Source organism: Oryctolagus cuniculus, chromosome 1 (genome assembly GCF_051225735.1).
Source record: "Oryctolagus cuniculus isolate XC-2025 breed Fujian yellow rabbit chromosome 1, ASM5122573v1, whole genome shotgun sequence".
NCBI lineage: Eukaryota > Metazoa > Chordata > Mammalia > Lagomorpha > Leporidae > Oryctolagus > Oryctolagus cuniculus.
Window position 1 is genome coordinate 237,691,809 of NC_142867.1, and position 20,352 is coordinate 237,712,160.

Sequence of the window (20,352 nt, forward strand, 5' to 3'; positions counted from 1 at the left end):
CGCAAGCCACGAGAGAGCCTCGGAACCTGATTTTTTAATGAGAAACACGGGCCCTGCCTCTCCCCACCCGGGGTCCCTCCCCACCCGTGGGCCCGGCGGTCTCCAGCGGCGGCCTTGGGTCACTGCGGCGCGGGTGGGGGGCGCGGCCCGGGCAGGGGCGCCGGCAGCGAGGCGTGGTCGAACAGCGGGTTGCGCACCTCCATCTCCCCGGTCTGCCGGCAGAGGTGTGCGGGCAGAGGTGTGGTTAGGCAGAGGTGTGGTTAGGCAGAGGTGTGGTTAGGCAGAGGTGTGGTTAGGCCGCTGCCGCGGAGGGGAGGGGGCGCCTGGGCTGCCCGCACTCACCGGGGCCAAGCCCGGGCACTCGTACACCGTGAAGTCGCCGTCTTCGTTCTCCTCGTCCGAAGAGGCCGAGTCCAGCTCCTTGGCCGGCTCTTTATGCCTGGGTGGGGGGCGGGACCGCTGGGACCTCCCCCACCCGGGTGCGGGCGGGTGGCCGGGACTAGAAGCCGTGGAAGGCGGGGGTGGCGGGCGTGAGGCCGCGGCAGGGACGGGGGTGGGGGGTGGGGGCTAGGGGAGAGGCTGCGGGGGTCAGACTGAGGTGGGGGGTGGGTCAGAAGGGGCGGGACTGGAGGGGGTCTGACCGGAGCGTGGCCAGGGAGGAGGCGGGGCAAGAAGGGGCTGGGGGGTTAGAGACGGGGCCGGGGGAGGGGGTGGGACGAACTGGGGGGTCAGACCAGAGGGGGCGGGTAGGGGGGCCGTGGGGGAGGCGGGGGTGGAGGGCCGGGGGGGGTCAGACCGAGGCGGGGGCGGGCGCTCACCGCTCCAGGCTGCGCATCTGCTGCCGCTGCCGCTGGTAGTGGAAGACCTCGGCGCTGTGCGCCAGCCGCTGGTCCCCGGGCTGTGGGCGAGGGGCGCGTCAAGCGGCGGCGGGGTGGGGGCGCGGGGCGGGGCGCGAATGCGGGGACACGCACCGAGATCCGCGGCGTGGCGGGCGATCCGGGCGCCTTCGGGGCCGTGTAGTCCACCTTCTGAGCCAGGCGGGTCTCCCGCTGCAGCCTGCGGACAGCGGGCAGTGGGCCCGAGGCCTGTGCAGGGGTCGCCCCCGGCCACCCGCCCACGCGCGCTTACCTGCACCAGCACAGGACAGCCACGGCCAGGGCGGCCACGCCTGCCACGCAGAAGCCCAGGATCAGCACTGCGGGAGGGGCGCGGTGAGAAGCGGCTTGCCTCCCCTTCCCGACACCCGCCTCCCCCCACCTGCCTTCCCCTCCCCCACCTGCCTCCCCCACATCTGCCTCCCCTCCCCGACACCCGCCTCCCCCCCACACCTGCCTCCCCCCACACCTGCCTCCCTGTCTGCCATCTGTGCCACCTACCGAGGGCAAGCCCGTCACCCCGCCGGCCGCGGGGCTCCAGTGGGGACATGTGAACTGGCCCAGAAGACACAGGGGAGCCCAGGGGGCCGCGGGGCGTGGGGGTGGGGGCCGCCCGAGTGGCGGGGAGGCCGGGTTTGGGTCCCTGAGCCAGCTCGGAGAACACCAGGGTGGCTGCTGAGAGAGACCAGGTTAGGCAGGACTGGGGGGCGAGGGCAAAAGGGGCAGGGCTGTGGAGCAGGGGTCTCACCCAGCTCCAGCGGCCGTGGAGGCCCCTCGGGCAGGGGCCAGGCTGTGGCCCTCGAGTGCCCGGCCTCCTTCCGGGCCAGCTCCTCCGCCAGGACGTCGATCTCCTCCTCCAGTCTGGGCTGCGGCGGGCCCCCCCCTGCGGAGGCGAGGGCCATCAGCTGCCCCGGGCCTGGCCTCTCCCTCCAGGCCCTGGTGTGGGCCCCGCTGCACCCCAGAGACAACTGGGGGAGTCCCCCTGAGTCCAGCAGCCCCAGGGAGAGCAGGTGAGAGTGCCGGCGGCGGCGCTGAGGGTGTGTGAGGACCAGGGGTGAGGAGGGGAGGGAGTGGCCTGCACAGGGCTCTGGGGCAGCACAGCCTGCCCTTCCCCAAGCCACGAGGGGGCCGCGACGGGGGAGGGAGGGGCAAAGCACACCCAGCGTCCAGGCCCCCTCAGGAGGTCAGAGAAAGGAAAGGCAGCCGCGGGGCTGGGAGCTGGGCCCACCGATGCCCACTGGGGATCCCTCAGTCCAGAGCTTCCAGGCAGGCACCTGCCGGCCACGTCTGTGTCTCCCCTGTGATCACGCCCCCCCAGGGAGCCACGGCCCCTGCACACCTGCCACGCCCCCCCAGGGAGCCACGGCCCCAGCACACCTGGGGCCACTCAGCCACCGGCCACCCGGACAGACTCCAGGCTGCGGGGTCAGCAGGTGCTGGGTAGACAGAATAGGGGGCCCCGCACGGGTTCTGGCAGACCTTGGGGGCCCATGCTGGGGAACTCTGACCCCCTCTCCTGCCGGGTCACCCCGGCCCTAGCTGCGGGCCCTGGGCTGGCACCATCTGGAATGGACCAGGAAACCACTTAAGAGAGTGACCTGAGTCCCCCCGGCCTCGGGCCCCAGCACCCCACAAGGCGCTGCGGACCCGGTGGCCGCTGCCAGAGGGCGGGGCTCCCTAGGGGCAGAGGGAGGAGGGACTGCCCTCCCGCCCGCCTCCTGTGCCAGCGACCACCTACCAGAGGGCCGGCGCACCCTGGACACGCAGAGCCCGCGCTGGTCCTCCTGGAAGGGCTGCAGGCAGGGCCCGCAGCTGTGGGCACCCGGCGGGCATCGCGCCCGCCTCTTCAGAGCACAGTCCAGGCTCCGGGGACAAGTGGCCACATCTGGGAAGGAGGCGGACGGCAGGACGGGTCAGAGCCCCCCGGCCTGGCCTCTGCACTGCGTGCCGCCCTCCTCCTCCCCCGCAGAGCTGGCCAGGCCAGGCCTGACTCCGGCCATTGTTCGGGCAGGCCCTTCCTCCCGACGTCCAGGGCTCAGACCAGGAAGTAAACAGCCCCAAGATTTATCAGAGCCACCCTGCCCCCACCCTGTCCCCAGAGTCCTCCCTCAGGCCTCATCCAGCCTCTGGCCGCAGAGTGCCCCAGAGCAAGCCTGATCCCCCCTTCACACTGGAGACCCCCGAGTTGATGATGCTAGCCCCCCACCCCAAACACATCAGGGCTCCCCCAAAGCCAGAGTCCCACCCCTACAAGCCTCTGCCTGGCCCCAGCGCTCCCAGGGGCCTCTGGGCTGGGAGATCCAGGGTGGGGTGGGGCGGCCTCACTTGCCGCAGGCCCAGGACCCTGGCTGGGGTCAGTCCGGGGCTGGGCAGTGCGGGGAGCCCACGGCCAGACCTGGTTCCTAACCACACGTCCCTGCCTCTGGCCTGGGGTCTAAAATCAGGCCCCATCCGGGGCTGGGATGGAGGTGCTGAGCTGAGGAACCTGCCCAGGCCTGGCGTCCGGCTTGGCACAGCCGGGGGGACCTCCTGGGGGCAGTATCTCTGGCCAACCAGGGCCCCTGCCCTCAGCCCACCCCACCCCACCGCAGGCAGTTGCTGGGGCCCAGGATGACATGGGCTTCTCCAGACCGGGCTGGCCTGGCTTGGTCTTCTTGGACACCTGACACGCCAGGCCTCGAAGCTGCAAGCATCCAGGCCCTGGCCGGCGGCAGGCCCACACCCTCCAGCCGCCAGCTCTCGTGGGCTCGGCCTGGGGCTCCCACAAGTTAAACATTAAGCCTCTGCCAGCGGATCTGCCCGGACCCCACCCAGCAGCCGGCTCCTGGGGAGCCAGGCAGTCCCTGCCCGGTGCTCGGAGCACCAGGAATGGTGCCCGCCCACCAGGCTCAGGTGCTGCGGTGCCAGTCCACACCTGGGGCCAGGTTCACCACAGGTGGCCCCCGCCATGCCCGTGGCCACCCTGGGAGCCCGGCTGGTCGTGCCTACCTCCCGTCCGGAGTGCTGTGCCCAAGGAGGAAGCCTGCCCCAAGCAGACTCAACCCCTCTATGCCTCAGTCTCCCGCCCTGTGAAATGGGCTGACAGCACCTCTCCTGCAGGGCTCCAAGAGAACTGCGCTCAGCTACCGATCCAGCCTCCTAGGGGGAGGGGAGCGCTGTCCCCCAGACCCCGGCTCATCACTCCCCGGGAACTGCGCACAAGGGCTGGTGCCCTCCGGGGTAGGAAAAGCTTGAGGGGAGGCCAGCGTCCTCCCGGCCACGGAAGCCGGAACAAGACTCTGAGGCTGGGACGGGCTGCGGGGGCGTCCCGCAGTCCTCAGAGCCTGCAGGGCAGGCAGACGCGGGCGGCCAGGCCAGCCGGCGCCCGGGGACGCCAGCGACACGCACGGAGACGGAGGCAGATGCGGGGCAAGACCCCCGGGCCGCAGACACAAAGACCAAAGGGCGTGAACTTCAGGTCACCTCCCCGGAGCCGGGAGAGGCCCCATCAGCGCGGCCCGGCCTCTTTACCCCATCGCCGCCAGCTGCGGGGGCCTGCGGGCCGGAAACCCCGGGCCCCATCGCCGCCAGCTGCGGGGCCTGCGGGCCGGAAACCCCGGGCCCCCGCCGGCCACCCCCGGCCTTGCGGCCTGCGCCCAGCGCGCTCGCTCACCCGGGCGGCCGGCGGCGGCCGCGGAGGCCCCGCGCAGGGCCGCGCCGAGGATCAGGCCGGACAGCAGCAGCCGCAGGTGCCGCAGGTGCCGCGGCGAGGGCGGAGGCACGGGCGTCGCCATCCTTCAGCGCCGCCGCCGGGGCAGCATGGCACCGCGCGGCCGGGGCTCGGCGCGGGCTGCGGGCGCCGCGGCCGGAGCAGCGCAGGGGCGGGAGGGGGCGCGGGAGGGAGGAGGCGTCGGCGGCGCTGACGCTGCGGCGGAGGATCCGGGATGCGGGCGCGCAGACCGGAGGCGCGCGCGGAGTGCGCCTGCGCGCTGCACCTGCGGGGGCGGGCCGCGCTCCCGGCGACGCCGCCCACTCTTGGCTCGGCCAGCCCGGCTCTCTCCCGGCCTCGCCAGCGCTGGGCCGCCGGGTCCCGCCCTCCTCGCTGCCCAGAATTCGGAGTCGGGACTGGCGGGAGCGGGGTGGGCTGGGGTGGGGGGCTTCCCCTCGGCTCGCTCCCTGCTCGCCTCTCCGCCTTCTGAGCCTCGCCTCCACATCCGCTGACCCAGAGGCGCTGCCTGGGCCTAGAAGCGCGAGCCCCCCCCCCGGGGGGGGACGCAGCTGTGCGCCGGGGACACCCAGACGCCCGGACACAAAACTAAGCCAGGTCCTGACCCCATTCTGGCTGGCTCCCCGGCCGCGGCTCTCACTAGGGCCACCCGGGGGCAAGAGTGACCCTGGGCGGCGGTGGAAAGCCAGCTGGGAGCTGTCCAAGGTGTCCAGGGGACCCCAGGGCCCCGCCCTTCAGCTCCTTGGGTCGCGTGACAAGAAGCACCCGTGGGGCCCGTGCGTGTGCCCTTCGCTTGCTGCCTCGTGGGAGCGCAGCTTCCCTGTGCCCTCTGCGCACCCCTCTCTGGCTCAAAAGAAGCAGGAGCCCCCGCGGCGGCGCCGCCCGCTCCCCTAAGCCCCGAATCCCAAGGCTGGGGCTGGCGGCCGCCCGGTCTGTGGCAGCAGTGTTTGGGTGAGCAGAACCCTTCCCCCCAGGGACACTGACCGAGCACGAGTGGTGTGGGCACCCCCCGGAAGGGAGGGTGCAGGGGAGAGGTCGCTGGGACCACCAGTTCCCAGCCTGGTGCGGGCGCCTCCGGATTCTACAGGGCTCGCAGGGGGGCTTCTGGGGGGCTGCTTTGGGGTGTAGAAAACCCAGGACAAGCACAGCGGGGTGGGGGCAGGGCGTCCAGGTGCCTCCGTGTGGCTTGGTTCCACATTCATCCCTCTGTGGGGTGGGGCCCCTCGGAGCCTGATCTCACTCGCCCCACCCCCACTGGTTCCTGAGCAGGGCCTGCCCTCAGCCCAGACTCTGATCAGACTCCAGGCACCTGCCTTGCCCGCTGCCTCCCTCCTCGGACACCTGCCCGCGCCCACCCCAAGGGCCAGCCTAGGTCACCGAGATGGGTCTGGGGACGGCGGGGGCATGGCCAGCACTGAGCACTGGCCCCGGTCTGTGTCGGGAGAGGAAGGAGGTGGGAAGAGGCAAGGCTTCATCCCCGGGGACCAGGGGCAGGCCTGGGGCCCGGCACAGCTGGAGGAGCGGAGCGGGGAGCGACAGCAGCACTGCCCCACCCCAGAAACACTGCCCTCGCTGCTTGGGGAAAACTATTTTATTACCAAATCCTAACAAGAGGAGGGAGCCGCCAGCCCCCTCCCACCGCAAAGGCCCAGCGGAAGGGGGGCTCCCAGGGCTCCGGAGCCCCAGCCCCTCCCCAGGCCTAAGGCCAGCCCGGCCACGGAGGGGCCGCAGCGGCGCCCTGCGGGTGCGGGCCGGGGTTCCGCGGGCTGCCTTGCGCCCGGCCGCCGCTAGATGGCGCGCTGCGCCTTGGCGGAGCGCACCTGGCGCAGCCCCAGCGCCAGCGCGGCCAGGAGCAAGGCGGCGAAGAGCAGGAGGACGACGAGCCAGGCGCCGCGCTGCAGGCCCTTGCGCAGTCCCGGCGGGTCGGAGGGCACCAGGTTGGTCAGGTTCAGCATGTAGCCGAGCGCCCAGCCCACCGCTGTGTCCGCGGCCTGCGGGCGGGGGCGCGGCCTCAGCTCCCGGAGGCCCCGCCCCGCCTCGCCCCGACCCGACCCCGCACGCCTGCACCCCCGCACGCCTGCACCGGCGCGCACCTGCTTCTGGAACGTCAGGCCGCCGAAGGTGCGCTCGTCGAAGCCGTAGCCGCGGCTCAGCAGCTGCTGCACGAACGTGGCTGCCGCGCAGGAGTTGGCCAGGCGGTCCAGCTGCCCGGGCGCCCGAGCCTGCAGCTAGAGGCGCCCGGGAGACCGTGAGGCCGCGGGCCCGCCGCGCCCCTCCGCTGGGGGTGGCAGCAGGGGCGGCTGTCCCCACTCCCGACCCCCAGCTCCCCGCCGCCACGGGACCGCGCGCTGCAGATCCCGGCTGTAGGGGAGCTGCCCTGAGCGGGGCTTGTCTGGCTCCCAGACCCCCGGGACCAGGGCCACGGCCTCCACCACAGTGGCACCAGAGGCCTGGGCCCTCCCTGCCTGGGGCTGACCCTCGCGGGCCTCACCTCTGCCCAGGTCTGCTTGCAGGTGGTCTCCACGGCCACGTCCAGCTGCTGCAGCGTGGCCACCGGCAGCCCCATCTTGGTCCTCAGGAACTCCACCGTGTGGTAGAAAGCAGAGAAGGCCTACGGGGGGGGGGGGCGGTCACACCGTGGCCACAGTCCGGGCCATGCATCAGGACAGCAGCCCACCAGCCCCGCCTGTCCCGACTCACGATAAAGCTCCCAGCCAGAGGGGGCTGGAAGACCCCATCGAAGGAGCACCGGGAGAAGCCGCAGGTGGAGACGTTGAAGAGCTGGGAGACCAGGGCTCGGCAGAGGTCGGGGTCGCTGGAGCCCTGCAGGACCACCTGGTCACTGCCGTTGAGGGCCTGGGGCTGTCCGACGCACGGCGACTGGTACACGTCCCGGAGCTGTACTTCGGCGGAGTAATTCCTGGGCCAGCAGGGGTGGGTCCTGTGGGTCTGGGGGTCGACCAGTGGGCAGGTGGCACCAGCGCCCTCCACGAGGGGCTCCCGCTGGCCGGCCCCATGGAGGCAGTGCCACGTGGGTGCTCAGAGCCGCCCAGGGCTCCTCACTCCCTGTGGCAGCCCCCGCCACCGGGCGCTTGCTCCTGCTGGGCCCCTCCCTGTCCGTCCTCGCCGCCTCCCTCCACAGCGTGGCTGCCAGGGACGGTGCAGCCTAGGCGGGCACCTGGAGGGCACTGGCCAGCAGCTTCTGGAGGACCTGGTCCTGGCCGTAGCAGAGGAAGCTGTGGGTGTAGACACGGTAGTGCTGGCCGTAGAGCTGCAGGTGCACCTCGTTGGCTGGGTCCTCCACGGGGCTGGACGTCTCGAAGGTGATCTGTGTGGAGGCCCCTCCCAGGTCCATGGCCCCCAGCGTCCCCTTCCGGGGCCGGAACCACCGGCCCACCCAGCTGTACTGCAGAGGGCACGGGTCGGCTCAGCCAGCGGCCGGGGCGGAGCGCCCGGAGCTGCACCGGCCCGGCTGCTGCCCGCCCACCTTGATGAAGTTCTCCAGGAGGTAGTTGGCGGTCACCCAGCCAAACACCCCCTCGTCCTGGCCGGAGAGGATGCGTGCCCCGCGGAAGTCGAAGGGGTACTGGGCCAGCTTCCGCTCCACGGCTGCGAGCACGGCGTCAGCCGCCTCCGGGCTGCGCAGGCTGTGAGATGCAGGGGTCTGAGGGCCCGCTCCTGTGCTGGGGTCTGCCCAGCCCGGGGCGGGCGGGTGGGGACACTCACTTGAGTAGCCGCATGCCCGCTGTGGCGCCCAGGTAGAGGGGCGTGCCCACGTGGCTGTCTCTGGGCACATCTCGGAGCGCCTGCTCAAGGCATTCGACCAGGCTCTGGCCAGCCCCGGACGGGTTGTCCGCGTAGCTGGAGATTCCTCCACCTAGAGGGAGGCAGACGGGGGGCCGTGCCTGGTGGGTGGCCCCTGGGTGAGCTGGAGGCCAGCAGGGCTGGGTGTCCCGGGCTCCTGAGCCAGGTGGTGGTTTGGACACGCTGACCCAGCCAAAGCCCTCGGAGAAACCAGCGTGGAGACAAAAGGGGCCCAGGTGCCGCCCAGTCTCTGAGCGGCCGCCTGCCTGGTGGGTGTGGGCACAGGTGCCAGGACAAAGCACTCAGATCCCAACAGCCCCTGCTGCTACGCTGGGGGAGGGCGGAGGCCAGTGTTGGGCCTGGGGGGGCCCAACCTCCCACCTGCCGCTGGGCTTCTTTTGTGGAATAAGGGTGCATCCTGCCTCACTGGGCCCCACCAGGAGCCCACCAGCACCAAGCATGGGGCGGCCGGAGGCCCGGGAGTGGAGTCCAGGCTGGGGCGTGTCCTGGGGGCTTCACCTCGAACGTGGCAGGAGCTGTGCTCACTCACGATGCCCGTGTCGTTCTCCTTGTCCGCCGGCCACTTGTACACAAACATGGACGTGTGGGAGGAGCCGGCGTCCAGGACGATGCCGTACTGCGGTGGGGGTGGGAGTCAGCCCGGGGCCCCCAGCTCGCCACCCGCCTCTCACACCGGAGCCCAGAGAAGGCCTGAAGTGACCACAGCGCCGCACAGCTTGGCCTGGCGGAGCGGGGAGCAGAGCACTGAGCCCCTGCCCTGAGGACCCTGGATTCACACCCGGCGTGGAGATGTCCCCTCCCTCCACCGCTGAGCCGGGCCAGAGAGGCTGGTGCTTTTGAGCCCACCACGGGGCGCCGGGTGGACCCTCCTGCAGACTGGGCAGGCTGGTGGGTGCTGGGCTCCAGCGGGTGCCCCCTAGGGCTAGGACTCCAGGGAGGGAGCCAGGCTGCACGCGAGCCAGGGGCCAACTCCACGGTGGGACGCACTCCTCCGGGGCTTCCCCAGGGCCCACGGCCCACTGCAGCTGGACCCTACCCCCTGCGTCCGTCACTCCAGAGAGCCCTGCTCTGGACTTCCCATCCTGGGTTCTTGGGGCTCCCACCTCCACATTGCTCACACGCACTCTGCACAGGCCCAAGAATGGGTTAAAGCAGCCGGCCCGAGGCGGCGGGGAGGCGGGGAGGGTCCCTGGGGGCCCGGCTCCTGTGCCCCCATCCCAGGGCCGCGTCGACGTTGTGCGTGGGGTTCCCGGTTCCCGGGACTTCGGCCTCCCGCCCGGCGCCGCTCCCGTGGGCGTGGACGGGAGCAGAGTGCAGGAGACCCAGGACCCCACCCAGCCCGGCCTCTGCCCTAAGGCGCTGACGGGGGTCCCCGGCGGACCCGCGGCCGCCCATGCCCAGGGCCCGGGCCGGCTCCCCGCGTGCACCTTGAAGGCCGGCGGCTCCCGGACGTCGCGGGTGGGCAGGTACAGCAGCAGGAGGCCGGCGAGGCCCAGCGCCGCCAGCACCAGCGGCGGCAGCAGCAGCGGCAGCACCTTCTTGGCCATGGGCGGGCGCACGGGAGCGCAGAGCCGCGAGCTGGGGGCTGCGGAGGCGGCCCGCGCCCGGGACCGCGGGGTAGACGCCCGGGGCGGGGCCAAGGCAGCCCCGCCCCACCGCCCCGCCCCGCCCCGCTCCGGGCTCGCAGGTGGGAGACGCGGCTGAGTCCCAGCCTCTTCCCGCACCAGTCCCCCACCAGCCCCCTCCCGACCTGCTCAGCGCTGATAAGCGTCCGCCCCGCCCTGGGGAGGGGCGCGAGGCCCCAGGCTCCTCGAGGGTCACTCGTTTTCTTGGCCTGGGAAGGAAGTGCCGTGTGGCTGGGGGCCGCAGCAGCCGGCTCTCCCGAGCCGACCCGGGCTGGACCCTGGCTGGACCCGACCTTGAAGTGCTGGGCGCTGTACGCAGAGCCTCATCGGTGAAGGGCCGCCCTAGGGAGTGCACACAGCGGGGGCGGGCGGGCTTGGCCCTGGTCACCCCAAGCCCCCATGGCCTGGCTCCGGGCCTTGGCCGGCCCTGCTGCCGGCTTTGCTTCGAGTGGAGGGAGCAGGAGGGGGGGGTCGCAGAGGCTCAGAGCAGGCTGGGGCTGCCGCAGATCTAAGCCCTCCTTTCCTCCCAGCAAACCGGGGGTCTCTGCGCCATGCACCCTGGGCATGGGCAAAATGGACATTCCAGCACAAGGAACGCCAGGCAGACCCCGGGCTGTGAGGCCAGACCACCAAGGCGGGCGAGGCGGGCGGCGCCGCGGCCGAAAGGGCGCCTTGGATGGGGCAGTGCCAATCGCCTGGGACTGCTGCCCGGCCCGAGGGTCTGGTGTCGCCGGCCCACCAAAGGCGTCTTTCTTCCAGCTGAGGGCCGGGAAGGGAGGGGCGGGCTCCAGAGCCCCTGGTGTGGCCGGCCCAGCGCTCCAGGCCTGGGTTCCGCCCAGCACTCCAGGCCTGGGTTCCGCCCCACCTCCTGCTCCCAGGCCCCGCTTCCTGCTGCTCTGCCTGTCCTTGGACAGAGGACAAGGCCGGTCCAGCCCTGCCCTGGGGGAGAAGTCCCTGGCTGAATGCCCAGCTGGGCTTGCTGAGAAGGCTGCCGGGGTCAGGGAGCTGAGCTCTGGGGGGGCCCTCTGTGGCCGGGGGGGGCAGCCCCTCTGTGGCCGGGCGCCCCGAGAGGGGAGCTGGGGTAGCCCCAGCCTGGGCGGCTCCAGGGAGCGCATCCGGCCGGCAGGGGGACGTGGGTGCACACAGGTGTGCGAGGGCGCAGGCGTGTGCGAGGCTGCTGCCCCCCTCCCCCGCCGGGGCGCAGCCTCCATCACTCAGCTCCTCCTCTGCCCTCAGGGCCCCGCCCGGCACTTGCAGGAGGCGGAGGCAGGCCTGTGCGTGCAGGGCGCTCCCGGCGTCCCGCTGGCCTGGGCGCTGCTGGGAGAAGCAGCGCCAGGGCTGGGCGTCCGAGCCCTCCTGGGCGGCCCGCTGCCCCTCCCCGCGGCGGGCGTGCCCGGGTCTGGTGTCTGCCGCTCCCCAGCGTTTTATCGCCCGACGGTGATGCATCTCCGCGCTTTCCCGGCTTTTTGTTTTCTACTGGGTGTTGTCCTGGAAATGCTCTCAACTGACCTCTGAAAGGTCATTTCTGTGTGCTCGTGCTTGGGGGGGGGCGGAGACCTGCCACCGCCGGTCACTCTCCAAATGCCCCCAACAGCCAGGGCGGGGCCGGGGGAAGCTGGGAGTCGGGACCCCGGACGGATCCCCCTCGTGGGTCTCAAGGGGTGCAGGCCAGGTGGCCGCCGTCCAGTGCCTTCCCGGTGCCGAGGTCATGGCCTGGCGAGCTCACAGCCCAGGGCGCACAATGGTGTGTCTCAGCGCCTGTGGTTTCCATCGCGTGAGTGCAGCCAAGCTGGGGGGCGGGGTCTGGCTGCAGGCGTGTGCGTGCGGGAGCCGTGTGCGTGCTCAGCTTCACAGGCAAAGCCACGCCGTGCTCCGTTGGCCCTCGGCGGCACCCGTGACCGTGCTGCACACTCTGGGCGGGGCCAGGTGGAAGCCAGGACCCCAGCACTCGGGCCAGCACCTGATGCCTTTCCAGGTGCATAGCAGGGAGCCGTGGGACCGGCGTTTGGGTGTGGGAGGGGCGCACGAGCAGCGCTGAGCCTGCTGGGGCTCGCGCCCACCCTGGCGGCTTTAGATTCTGGAGTCGCTGCCAGGGTGGGAGGGTTTCTCCCTGTCCCCTGTGAGGGCTGGGGGCCCCACCCCGAGCCTGCCAGAGCCTGCCACTGGCCAGCGCCGTCCGTGCCCTGGAGCCGGGGTGGTTCGTGAGTCTGGGTGGCTCTGTCTTCTGCACTGTTGTCTGCAGCCTGGGGACATGCGTGAGGAACGCGGGTGAGGTCACTGGGCACCCTCTGGGCTGCTGGCTTCGAGGCCACCCGGGAGCCGCCTGCGTGTGTGTGTGTGGGGGGGGGGGTGTCGCCTGTGGAGAGCTGGCTGCCTCCCCTGGGACATGCGCTCGGCCCCCAGCCCCACCCGCTCCTCTCTGGACACAGGGCTGTGTCTGGGGGCTTTGTTCAGAGGCGGGCACCCGGCCGCCCCTCCCCCAGACCTAGGGCTCTTCCTGGCCTGGGGGAGAAGGCCCCGCCCCTCTTTCCCTCCAGTTTCGGGAACACTCCATGCTCTTGTTCTTCCAATGAAATCCGAGAACCGAGTCCCTGAAAACATGCATTGGGATTCCCGCGGAGTTATGCCGCCTCTGCGTAACAACTTGGGGGTTTACATCCCTCAAATAGCGCATCTGCACCCAAGAGTACGCATTATTTCTTACTTAGGTTTTCTTTTAGGTCTTTTTTTTTTTTTTTTTTTTGACAGGCAGAGTGGACAGTGAGAGACAGAGAGAAAGGTCTTCCTTTGCCGTTGGTTCACCCTCCAATGGCGGCCGGCGCACCGCGCTGATCCGATGGCAGGAGCCAGGTGCTTCTCCTGGTCTCCCATGGGGTGCAGGGCCCAAGCACTTGGGCCATCCTCCACTGCACTCCCTGGCCACAGCAGAGAGCTGGCCTGGAAGAGGGGCAACCGGGAAAGAATCGGACACCCGACCGGGACTGGAACCCGGTGTGCCGGCGCCGCAAGGCGGAGGATTAGCATAGTGAGCCGCGGCGCCAGCTTCTTTTAGGTCTTTTACAGCATTATTTTTAGGGGCTGGTTCCAGCCCGGCTCGCTGCGGTTCCGATCCAGGTCGGGTCCCGGGCCCCTGCACCGCGTGGGAGACCCCGAAGCACTCTTTAAAAGCTGTGCTCTTGATGGGGTGAGAGGCCATGAAGACGACTCGGTGGTCACATTGAAGTCTCTTTATTCCTTTAGGTGTATAGAATGCCATTACTATCCATCCTGTGTCCGCACCCACAAAGCCTCCCACTGCCCGCGGCCAGGCGGTTCCTCCGGGCTCTGAGCTCCGCTGCCTGCCTTGGAGCGGGGCCTGCACAGAGCTGGGGGCGGGGGCTCAGGTCCCTCTAAAGCAGGGTGGTCCGCCCAGCCCTGCCCGTCCAACCACAGCAGGGAGTCTCAGCCGGCAACTTTGTTACAACACCCAGGCGCCTGGGCAGGGGGAGGGCACCCCCCACAGCCCGGACTCTCCCCAGCAGGGCGGGGCCTGTGTGCTTCTCCCCTGGGGACCAGGTTTCGGCCCGCAGCTCTGTGTGGGAGGGGCAGCCGGGGGTGCCTGCCCAGGTGGGCGGAGGCGAGCAGCACACGCACAGCCCCCAGCCGTGGCCTGACCTGTCAGGGCGGGGGTCTGCCCTGAGTGGGGCGCAGGTCTTTGAGAAGGGGGGGCACCGGGTCACAAGGCAGAGGCCGATCTGGGGGCGCTCGTGGGGCTGGGGTCCTGGGGGCCCCGGCCGCAGGCACTGTGTAGGGACACCTTGCCCTTGGCCTTGGTGTGATTTGGGTCTGACCCTGGGCACCCGGCAGCTGAGCGGGAAGCCAGGTCTGTGGGGCCACCATGGGCAGGAGGGAGCCGGCGCCACACCTGCCAGGGCCTAGCCTCCGAGGCAGGGGGTTCCAGGGGTGGTCCCCACACCACGGAGCTCTGGGGTGACCTTGACTGGCCATGGGCAGTGGGACAGGAGTGATGGTGGCAGGGGGCCCTGCCCAGCTGCTTCCTGTCCTCTCCCTGTGCACAGCTGGGCGGGGGGACTCTGCCCAGGACCCTCCGGTGGTGGGGTCCTTCGGTGGTGACCACAGGTAGCCGGCGGCAGCGTCCTGGCCAGAGGGGACGAAAAGTGGAGCTGATTCCTTCTCCACCTCTGCCAGGCAGGGACCCAGACCCCACCCCTGAGCCTCTCCTGCTCCCATCAGCGCCTTCCATTGAGGGAAGTAGCCCTGGACCCAGCGGGACACGGCGGGCTCTCCGGCTCTCGGAGGCCACTCCACCCTGGCTGCCACAAGGGGGCGCCAGGGGCACGAGCAGCGCTCACGCCGCGCCCTCTGCTGGCCACTGTCCGAAGTGCAGCCGGAGTGACCAGGGCCTTTCTCTGCGGATGCAGCAGCCCAGGGTCAGGGGAGGGAGAGCACCGGCCCTCGTAAACGTGGGGGCGGGGCTGCCTGGTAGCCGGTACTGCGAGGGGACCGCACTGTCCGCCGACCGGGCATGGCAGCCCCACCCAGGCCAGCTCCAAGTCCGCGTCCTGGCCTGGCCGCTAGATGAAGGTGGAGTCCAGAGGCCCCGCGTCCTGCTGGCTGAGCGCGCGGGCCTCAAACAGCTGCTTGATGAGCGCGGACTTCTCCTGCTCCAACTGCGTGATGCGCTCGCTCTTGTCGGTTACCTCCTGGGTGGACAGGGGCAGGCGGGGGCGGTCAGCACCTGCGGGGCGCCGGCCACGGCCCGCACTCCCCGCCGCGGCTCACCTGCGTGAGCAGCCGGTTCTGCTCCTTCAGCATGAGGATGGTCTGCTGCTGCCGGCCAGGGGCCGGGGGCGAGGTGGACGCCAGGGCTGGGCACTGCGGCCCCAGGGAGGACGTGGGCGGAGCCTGCGGGCGGCGTGGGCAGTGTGTGGGGGGTGGGTCAGCCTTGGGAGGGCGGGGTCAGGCCGCAGGGGGCGGGGTCAGGCAGAGCCCCAGGTCCCCCAAGGGGAGACAGAGAGGACAGGCGCACTCACCCTGCCCGCACAGGCCGCGGCCAGCAGCTCCCCCAGGCACCGGGCCACCTCCTGCACCTTGGGCAGCAGCTGCCCCAGGGGGCGGGGCCCCCCTGCAGCCCCAAAGTCCTAGGAGGAAGGGGGGGGCGGGACGGCGGTCAGCGAGAAGGGCCGGCACCATGCCTCAGGGTGGGGGTGGGGGCCCACGGGGATTCCTGCCCCTGAAATGTCTGCTCAGAGCTCCAGGGCCGCGGGCAGGAGGGATCGCGACGCGGGGTGGGGGGCCGTGGCCGCGCCGGCACTCACCGCGGCAGCTCCGGCCCGGCCCAGGCGGCGCTGGCGCTCCTGCACCTGCTGTAGCTGCTGCTGGTGCCAGTCCCGGCCCCGCGCCATCAGCTCCAGGCCCTGCAGCAGCGCCTCCTTCTCCTGCTCCAGCACCTCCATCTGCTGCAGCTGCGCCCGCGCCCGTGAGCAGGGAGTGCGCTCGGCCGCACACACCCGCACACCGCACACACACCAGTGCACACCCGCACACACCAGTGCACACCCGCACACCCGCACACACACCAGTGCACACACCGCACACACACCAGTGCACACCGCACACACCAGTGCACACCCGCACACCCGCACACACACGCACACACCCACACACACCCGCACACACACCAGCAGCCCCGGGCCCGTGAGCAAGGAGTGCGCTCGGCCGCACACACCCGCACACACCAGTGCACACCGCACACACCCGCACACACCCGCACACACACCCGCACACACCGTGCACCAGCAGCCCCGGGCCCGTGAGCAGGGAGTGCGCTCGGCCGCACACACCAGTGCACACCCGCACACACCCACACGCACACACCCGCACACACCAGTGCACACCCGCACACACCAGCAGCCCCGGGCCCGTGAGCAGGGAGTGCGCTCGGCTGCACACACCCGCACACACCCGCACACACCAGTGCACACCCGCACACACCAGTGCACACCCACACACACCAGTGCACACCCGCACACACACCCGCACACACCGTGCACCAGCAGCCCCGGGCCCGTGAGCAAGGGGTGCACTCGGCCGCACACACCCGCACACACACACCTGCACACACCCGTGCACACCCGCACACACCAGTGCACACCCGCACACACCAGTGCACACACCTGCACACACCTGCACACACCCGCACACCCGCACACACCTGCAGCCCTGGGCCCGTGAGCAAGGGGTGCGCTCGGCCGCACACACCCCTGCACACACCGTGCACACACACCCGCACACACCGTGCACACCCACACACACCCGCACACACCTGCACACACCCGCACACACCATGCACCAGCAGCCCCGGGCCCCCAGGCTGAGACCCCCGAGCACAGACGGCGCCCAGCCCGGCCCAGCCACAGGCCTGTGTCTCACTCTGGGCCAGCTCCCCAGGGCAGCAAAGGCAGTGGAGACCCTGCGGTGAGCACGCAGCTGGGGGCCCAGCCTAGCGCTCAGGACTGCCCGCTGCCACCCCTGCCGTGGACGCCAGCCTGCAGGGGAAGGGAGGGGCGGGGGGTGCCTCAGTGGCCGGCGCTGCACTCACCAGGCTGCAGTCCACGCCGTTGGTGATGGTGTGCCTCCGACGCTCCCCTCGGGCACGGGGTCCCCGCCGGCTGTCCCCTGTGCCCGCCTGGGGGGCCCTGCAGGCCGCTGCACCTGTGGTGGGCAGGCATGGGCTTGGCTGAACTCCAGACCTGCCCAGCTGGGCTCGACACCCCGGCCTGGCTCCCTGGTCCACCCCGAGTCCCTCCATCAACCCTGAGGGCCCCCGCGGGTGCCCCCACACTCCAGCCGCTGAGCTCTCGGGCACCTGTGGGCTGGCTGGGGTCCAGGAGCCCCCTGCTCCCAGCTCCCGTCAGCCTGCCCTGGGAGGCCACTGAATCTGCTGCCCAGCCTCCCTGGGCAGGGGCTCTCTCGAATCTCAAAGGCTGCTGGGTAAGAGACCCCCGAGAGCTACTGCAGGTGAGCTGTGGGCGTGGGCGGTGGGCGGAGCCCCAGGCTCCCCGGGGACAGTGATGTGCACGGCCCTCCTCTCACCTGGACGTGACAAGAGTCCCTGTTGCTGTGGGCATCTGCCCTGGGGGTCTCCCCATCTGCAGAAGTGGGGGGCACCGCCCCCAGCGCCAGGTGCATGCTCGGAGGCCCTGCCCTGGTGCCCGGGCCACAGGCGGGCGTGGGTGAGGCAAGAACGGGCTCGGTGGGCCTGGCACCTGCCCCAGGGTGGGCAAGGAGGACGGGGCCTGCAGAGGGAGGCCACCCCGGGCCTGGTTTGCACAGTCACGTGCCAGAGCCCCAGGGGACGGCTCGCTGGACGCCGGGCCAGTGACCACATGGTGCCCCTCTGGCCCCCGTGTCCCTGGGGTACACACGGAGGCCCTGAGGCTCCAGGCTGGGGGGTGGGTGGGACCTGAACAGCCTTGGAGCGGGCTCTGTCACACAGCATTCCTCGCCCGGGTCACAGCTACAGCCCTGGCCCAAGGCCTGCGCTGGGGCGGGCGGCCCTCAGAGGGGTGCAGAGCTGACCCAGGGCCACGTGGGGCTCTAAGGCCTCAGCCCTGACCCTGTCCACTGCGACCCCTCGGCTGATCTCCACGGTGCAGCGGCGCGGATGGTGCCGGAACCCCGCCCACACACACAGGGCCCCGGCTCCAAGCACCAGGTACTGGGCTGGGGCACACAGGGACCAACAGCTGCCACCTGGCAGGTCACGGCCCCCACCCTAGCCATGATGCCGGTGCTGTTCCCAAGGCAGTCCCCATCCCGAGGGAGACGGGAGCCATTCAGCCATGCCTGTCCCTGCCGACGACCGGAAGCCTGGCCGGAGACGGTGGCCTGTGCCCCTCCGCGGAGGCGGTGCAGGAGCCGCAGGTGGAGGTGTCACCCCAGGCTCCAGGTGTCCCCAGGTGCAGGGCGGACACTGCAGCCGGGGCTCCCCCCTCGCAGCCCGCAAGGGTCCCCGTGCTCGGCGCGGCTGACCCTGCCGGGCGACTCGGGGCTGGCTCTGGGCACCCGCGGGCCGCGCGCTCCCCGACCGCCGCCCCGGCACTCACCGGCGTCTGCGCTCCTGCTCCGCTCCAGCGCCGCGCCCTGGGGCCGCTCCGGCTCCGCGGGGCAGGGCGCCGCCTCCGCCGGGCCGCACGGCCGCTCGGGGCTCCGCGGGCCCTGGGGCAGGGGCTTCCTCTCCAGCACGGTGCGCGGCTCGTCGGCCGGAGCGAAAGCCAGACGCTGCGGCGGCGGCGGCGGCCGGGCCGGGGCGCGCGCGGGGCCCCGCGGGCCGCCGTCAGCGCTCAGCAGCGAGGCGCGCAGGCCGGCCACGAAGCGCTCGAAGGTCAGGTAGCCGCTGGCCGGGGCCACCTGGCGCAGGCCCTCGAGGACGCCTCGGGGCAGCTCGCGCGCGTCGGCGCCCTGCCAGCGGGACTCGATCTCCCGCAGATGCACGCAGCCGCGCCGCCGGTCGTCCAGGATGTCGAAGAGCGTGCGCAGGCTCTGCAGGAAGGCGCGCGGCAGCCCCTCGGTGCTCGGCCCGGGCGCGGGCGCGGGTGCCGGCGCGGCGGGAGGCTCGCGGCCCCGCTCGGCCGTCGCGGCCCCGGCCATGGGCGCGGGCTCCTTCCCCGCGCGCGCTGCCCGACCGACGGCGGGGCCGGCCCGGCGCGCGCGGCGCGGAGCGACAATGGCGGCTACTTTTTGAATGGGGCACGCCTCGCGCGCCTGCCCTCATTAGCATGCGCGGCGGCCATTGGCCGAGGCTAGGCTGCCTGCGCTGCGATTGGCTGGTCGGCCGCCGGCCCAGGTTTGATTTTCCGGCCGCGGGACACCGAGGGGGCCCGGAGGGGCGCGAGGCCCTGCTGGCCGGGCGGGACCCCAGGCCCAGGCTGCGCCCCCGCCTCGCGGGCCCCCTCCTGCCCCGGCGCGGCTCTTTGTAGGGTCCGAGGACTCGGGCGCACCCGCCCGGGACCTGTCCTCCACCCCCGGTCCCGGGCACGCAGGGTCTCCCGGCCCCCTTCTCTCGCCCCTAGAGGATAGATCGGCTCCGGCCAGTTGGGCGCTTCCCCTCACAGAGAGGCCTTCTGTCCCGTGGCGCCACCAGCGCCACCTCCGGTCCCCTGGGGCAGCCTGGCCTGGTCTTTGGGCTGCAGGACAAAGCCGCTTTCTCCTGTGTCCTCAGATCCCCATCTGGTGAGCCATCTCCTTGGCTACCCTTACACCCCCACCTTTCCAGCTGGGGTCCCCTCCCTGTCCCCATCTGGTCTGTCCACTCAGGGAGCGGCGGGCAGGCCTTATCCTGTGTCTGGCCCTGGGAGTCCAGTTCAGGCCCTTCTAGAAGCTGTGGGGGGGGGGGGCTCAGGACCCTGGCTGCCCCAGGGGAGCAGCCCCCACCCCCACCTCCCGCTGCTGGCCTCTCTTGAGACCCTCATGGGCCTTAGACACCCTGCTCTGGCCAGGGAGTGCCTGGGTCTATTTCCTGCCAAAGACTCTGCCGTGCCCCACCCCCACCCCAGCATTCCCTCACTGCTGGCCCTCGTCCTGCTGCGCCCCCAGCTCCAGGCCGATTTCTGGGCCTCCTTTCAGACGGCCCAGGTACTGTCCCCTCCCACCTGTCCCTCAGATGCCCAGAGCTGCCCTTGCCGTCTGGGAGCAGGGCAGGGCCCCCCCAAGCCCCGGCGCTGGCCCGGCCCGCCATAGCGCTCGGTGGATGGCCCCCACAGGAGCTGTCTCTGGGGGAGTCACAGCGGCAATGCAACGCCTGGCTGGGACCCCAGGCCAGGTGCGGCCTGTGGGGGGGCAGGCCTGGGCGCTGCAGGCAGATGCTGGTGTGGGGGTGCAGTCAGCGGCCAGCGCTGCTGTGGCTCAGGACAGCGTGGCCAGTGGTGGCCAGGCCAGGGCAGTGGCCCTTGTGGTCCTGAGCCCACTGTGCAGAGAAAACAAGGGGTTCTCAGTGTCCAGAGCTTGGGGGAGGGGGCTCCAACTGGCCCTGCGTCTGTGGGCTTCCCTTGGCCCCTGGGCACTGGAGGAGGCGCTGGCTCTGGCTGGACTTCCTGTCTGGGCCCCGGCCACTTCCTCCTGCTCTCTGCTGTCCAGCCTGGCCTGGTCCCAGTCCTCTGACTCAGCTTTGCCGCCGCCCCACAGGACTTGTGCAGGCCTGAGGGGCTCTGACGGCCCCAGGCAGCCGTCGGGGGGGGGGGGAGCTGTGTTCCCCCTGCGGAGCCTGGGGACAGATAGGCAGGGCCACGCCCCTCCATCCCAGACAGGCACCTGTGACTGG

The 20,352-nt window shown here is 71.5% G+C and overlaps 3 protein-coding genes across 6 annotated transcripts; all 3 read right to left on the minus strand.

Annotated features, from left to right (window-relative positions):
• Positions 1-18: 18 nt before the first annotated feature.
• Positions 19-4,832, minus strand: NPDC1 (neural proliferation, differentiation and control 1). 2 transcript variants are annotated; one of them, XM_051831463.3, is made up of 9 exons: positions 4,528-4,832; positions 2,614-2,760; positions 1,624-1,758; positions 1,377-1,547; positions 1,129-1,195; positions 972-1,056; positions 819-898; positions 343-439; positions 19-212 (listed from the first exon to the last, which is right to left on the minus strand). In XM_051831463.3, the coding sequence occupies exons 1-9, from the start codon at positions 4,646-4,648 to the stop codon at positions 120-122; spliced, it is 996 nt and encodes a 331-aa protein (XP_051687423.3). In that variant the 5' UTR covers positions 4,649-4,832; the 3' UTR covers positions 19-119. The 2 variants fall into 2 exon arrangements, with proteins under 2 accessions (XP_051687423.3, XP_051687422.3); XM_051831462.3 differs by having other exon boundaries at positions 1,377-1,550.
• A 1,325-nt stretch (positions 4,833-6,157) lies between these two features.
• ENTPD2 (ectonucleoside triphosphate diphosphohydrolase 2) lies at positions 6,158-10,059 on the minus strand. Of its 2 annotated transcripts, none has more exons than XM_051831460.3 (9): positions 9,834-10,059; positions 8,905-9,022; positions 8,308-8,458; positions 8,069-8,228; positions 7,760-7,987; positions 7,282-7,530; positions 7,073-7,192; positions 6,675-6,809; positions 6,158-6,572 (listed from the first exon to the last, which is right to left on the minus strand). In XM_051831460.3, exons 1-9 carry the CDS (start codon positions 9,951-9,953, stop codon positions 6,369-6,371), a joined length of 1,485 nt encoding a protein of 494 aa, XP_051687420.3. In that variant the 5' UTR covers positions 9,954-10,059; the 3' UTR covers positions 6,158-6,368. The 2 variants fall into 2 exon arrangements, with proteins under 2 accessions (XP_051687420.3, XP_069915540.2); XM_070059439.2 differs by having other exon boundaries at positions 8,905-9,127; positions 9,834-9,997.
• A 3,183-nt stretch (positions 10,060-13,242) lies between these two features.
• Positions 13,243-18,779, minus strand: SAPCD2 (suppressor APC domain containing 2). Of its 2 annotated transcripts, none has more exons than XM_070059471.2 (6): positions 18,140-18,779; positions 16,633-16,745; positions 15,350-15,490; positions 15,065-15,172; positions 14,814-14,936; positions 13,243-14,734 (listed from the first exon to the last, which is right to left on the minus strand). In XM_070059471.2, exons 1-6 carry the CDS (start codon positions 18,681-18,683, stop codon positions 14,606-14,608), a joined length of 1,158 nt encoding a protein of 385 aa, XP_069915572.2. In that variant the 5' UTR covers positions 18,684-18,779; the 3' UTR covers positions 13,243-14,605. The 2 variants fall into 2 exon arrangements, with proteins under 2 accessions (XP_069915572.2, XP_069915571.2); XM_070059470.2 differs by having other exon boundaries at positions 15,350-15,496; positions 18,140-18,777.
• Between the last annotated feature and the right edge of the window lie 1,573 nt (positions 18,780-20,352).

Coding starts and splice junctions, on each gene's coding strand:
- ENTPD2 (XM_051831460.3), bottom strand. CDS start 9,953: ATGGCCAAGAAGGTGCTGCCGCTGCTGCTGCCGCCGCTGGTGCTGGCG. Junction 8,459..8,904: donor CAGCTCCTGCCACGTTCGAG/GTGAAGCCCCCA, acceptor GCCTCCCTCTAG/GTGGAGGAATCTCCAGCTAC. Junction 6,573..6,674: donor GCCTGACGTTCCAGAAGCAG/GTGCGCGCCGGT, acceptor CCCCGCCCGCAG/GCCGCGGACACAGCGGTGGG.
- NPDC1 (XM_051831462.3), bottom strand. CDS start 4,648: ATGGCGACGCCCGTGCCTCCGCCCTCGCCGCGGCACCTGCGGCACCTG. Junction 1,551..1,623: donor TCCACGGCCGCTGGAGCTGG/GTGAGACCCCTG, acceptor GGTCTCTCTCAG/CAGCCACCCTGGTGTTCTCC. Junction 1,057..1,128: donor GCTGTCCTGTGCTGGTGCAG/GTAAGCGCGCGT, acceptor CGCTGTCCGCAG/GCTGCAGCGGGAGACCCGCC.
- SAPCD2 (XM_070059470.2), bottom strand. CDS start 18,683: ATGGCCGGGGCCGCGACGGCCGAGCGGGGCCGCGAGCCTCCCGCCGCG. Junction 14,937..15,064: donor CCGCGGCCTGTGCGGGCAGG/GTGAGTGCGCCT, acceptor CGCCGCCCGCAG/GCTCCGCCCACGTCCTCCCT. Junction 14,735..14,813: donor AGAACCGGCTGCTCACGCAG/GTGAGCCGCGGC, acceptor CTGTCCACCCAG/GAGGTAACCGACAAGAGCGA.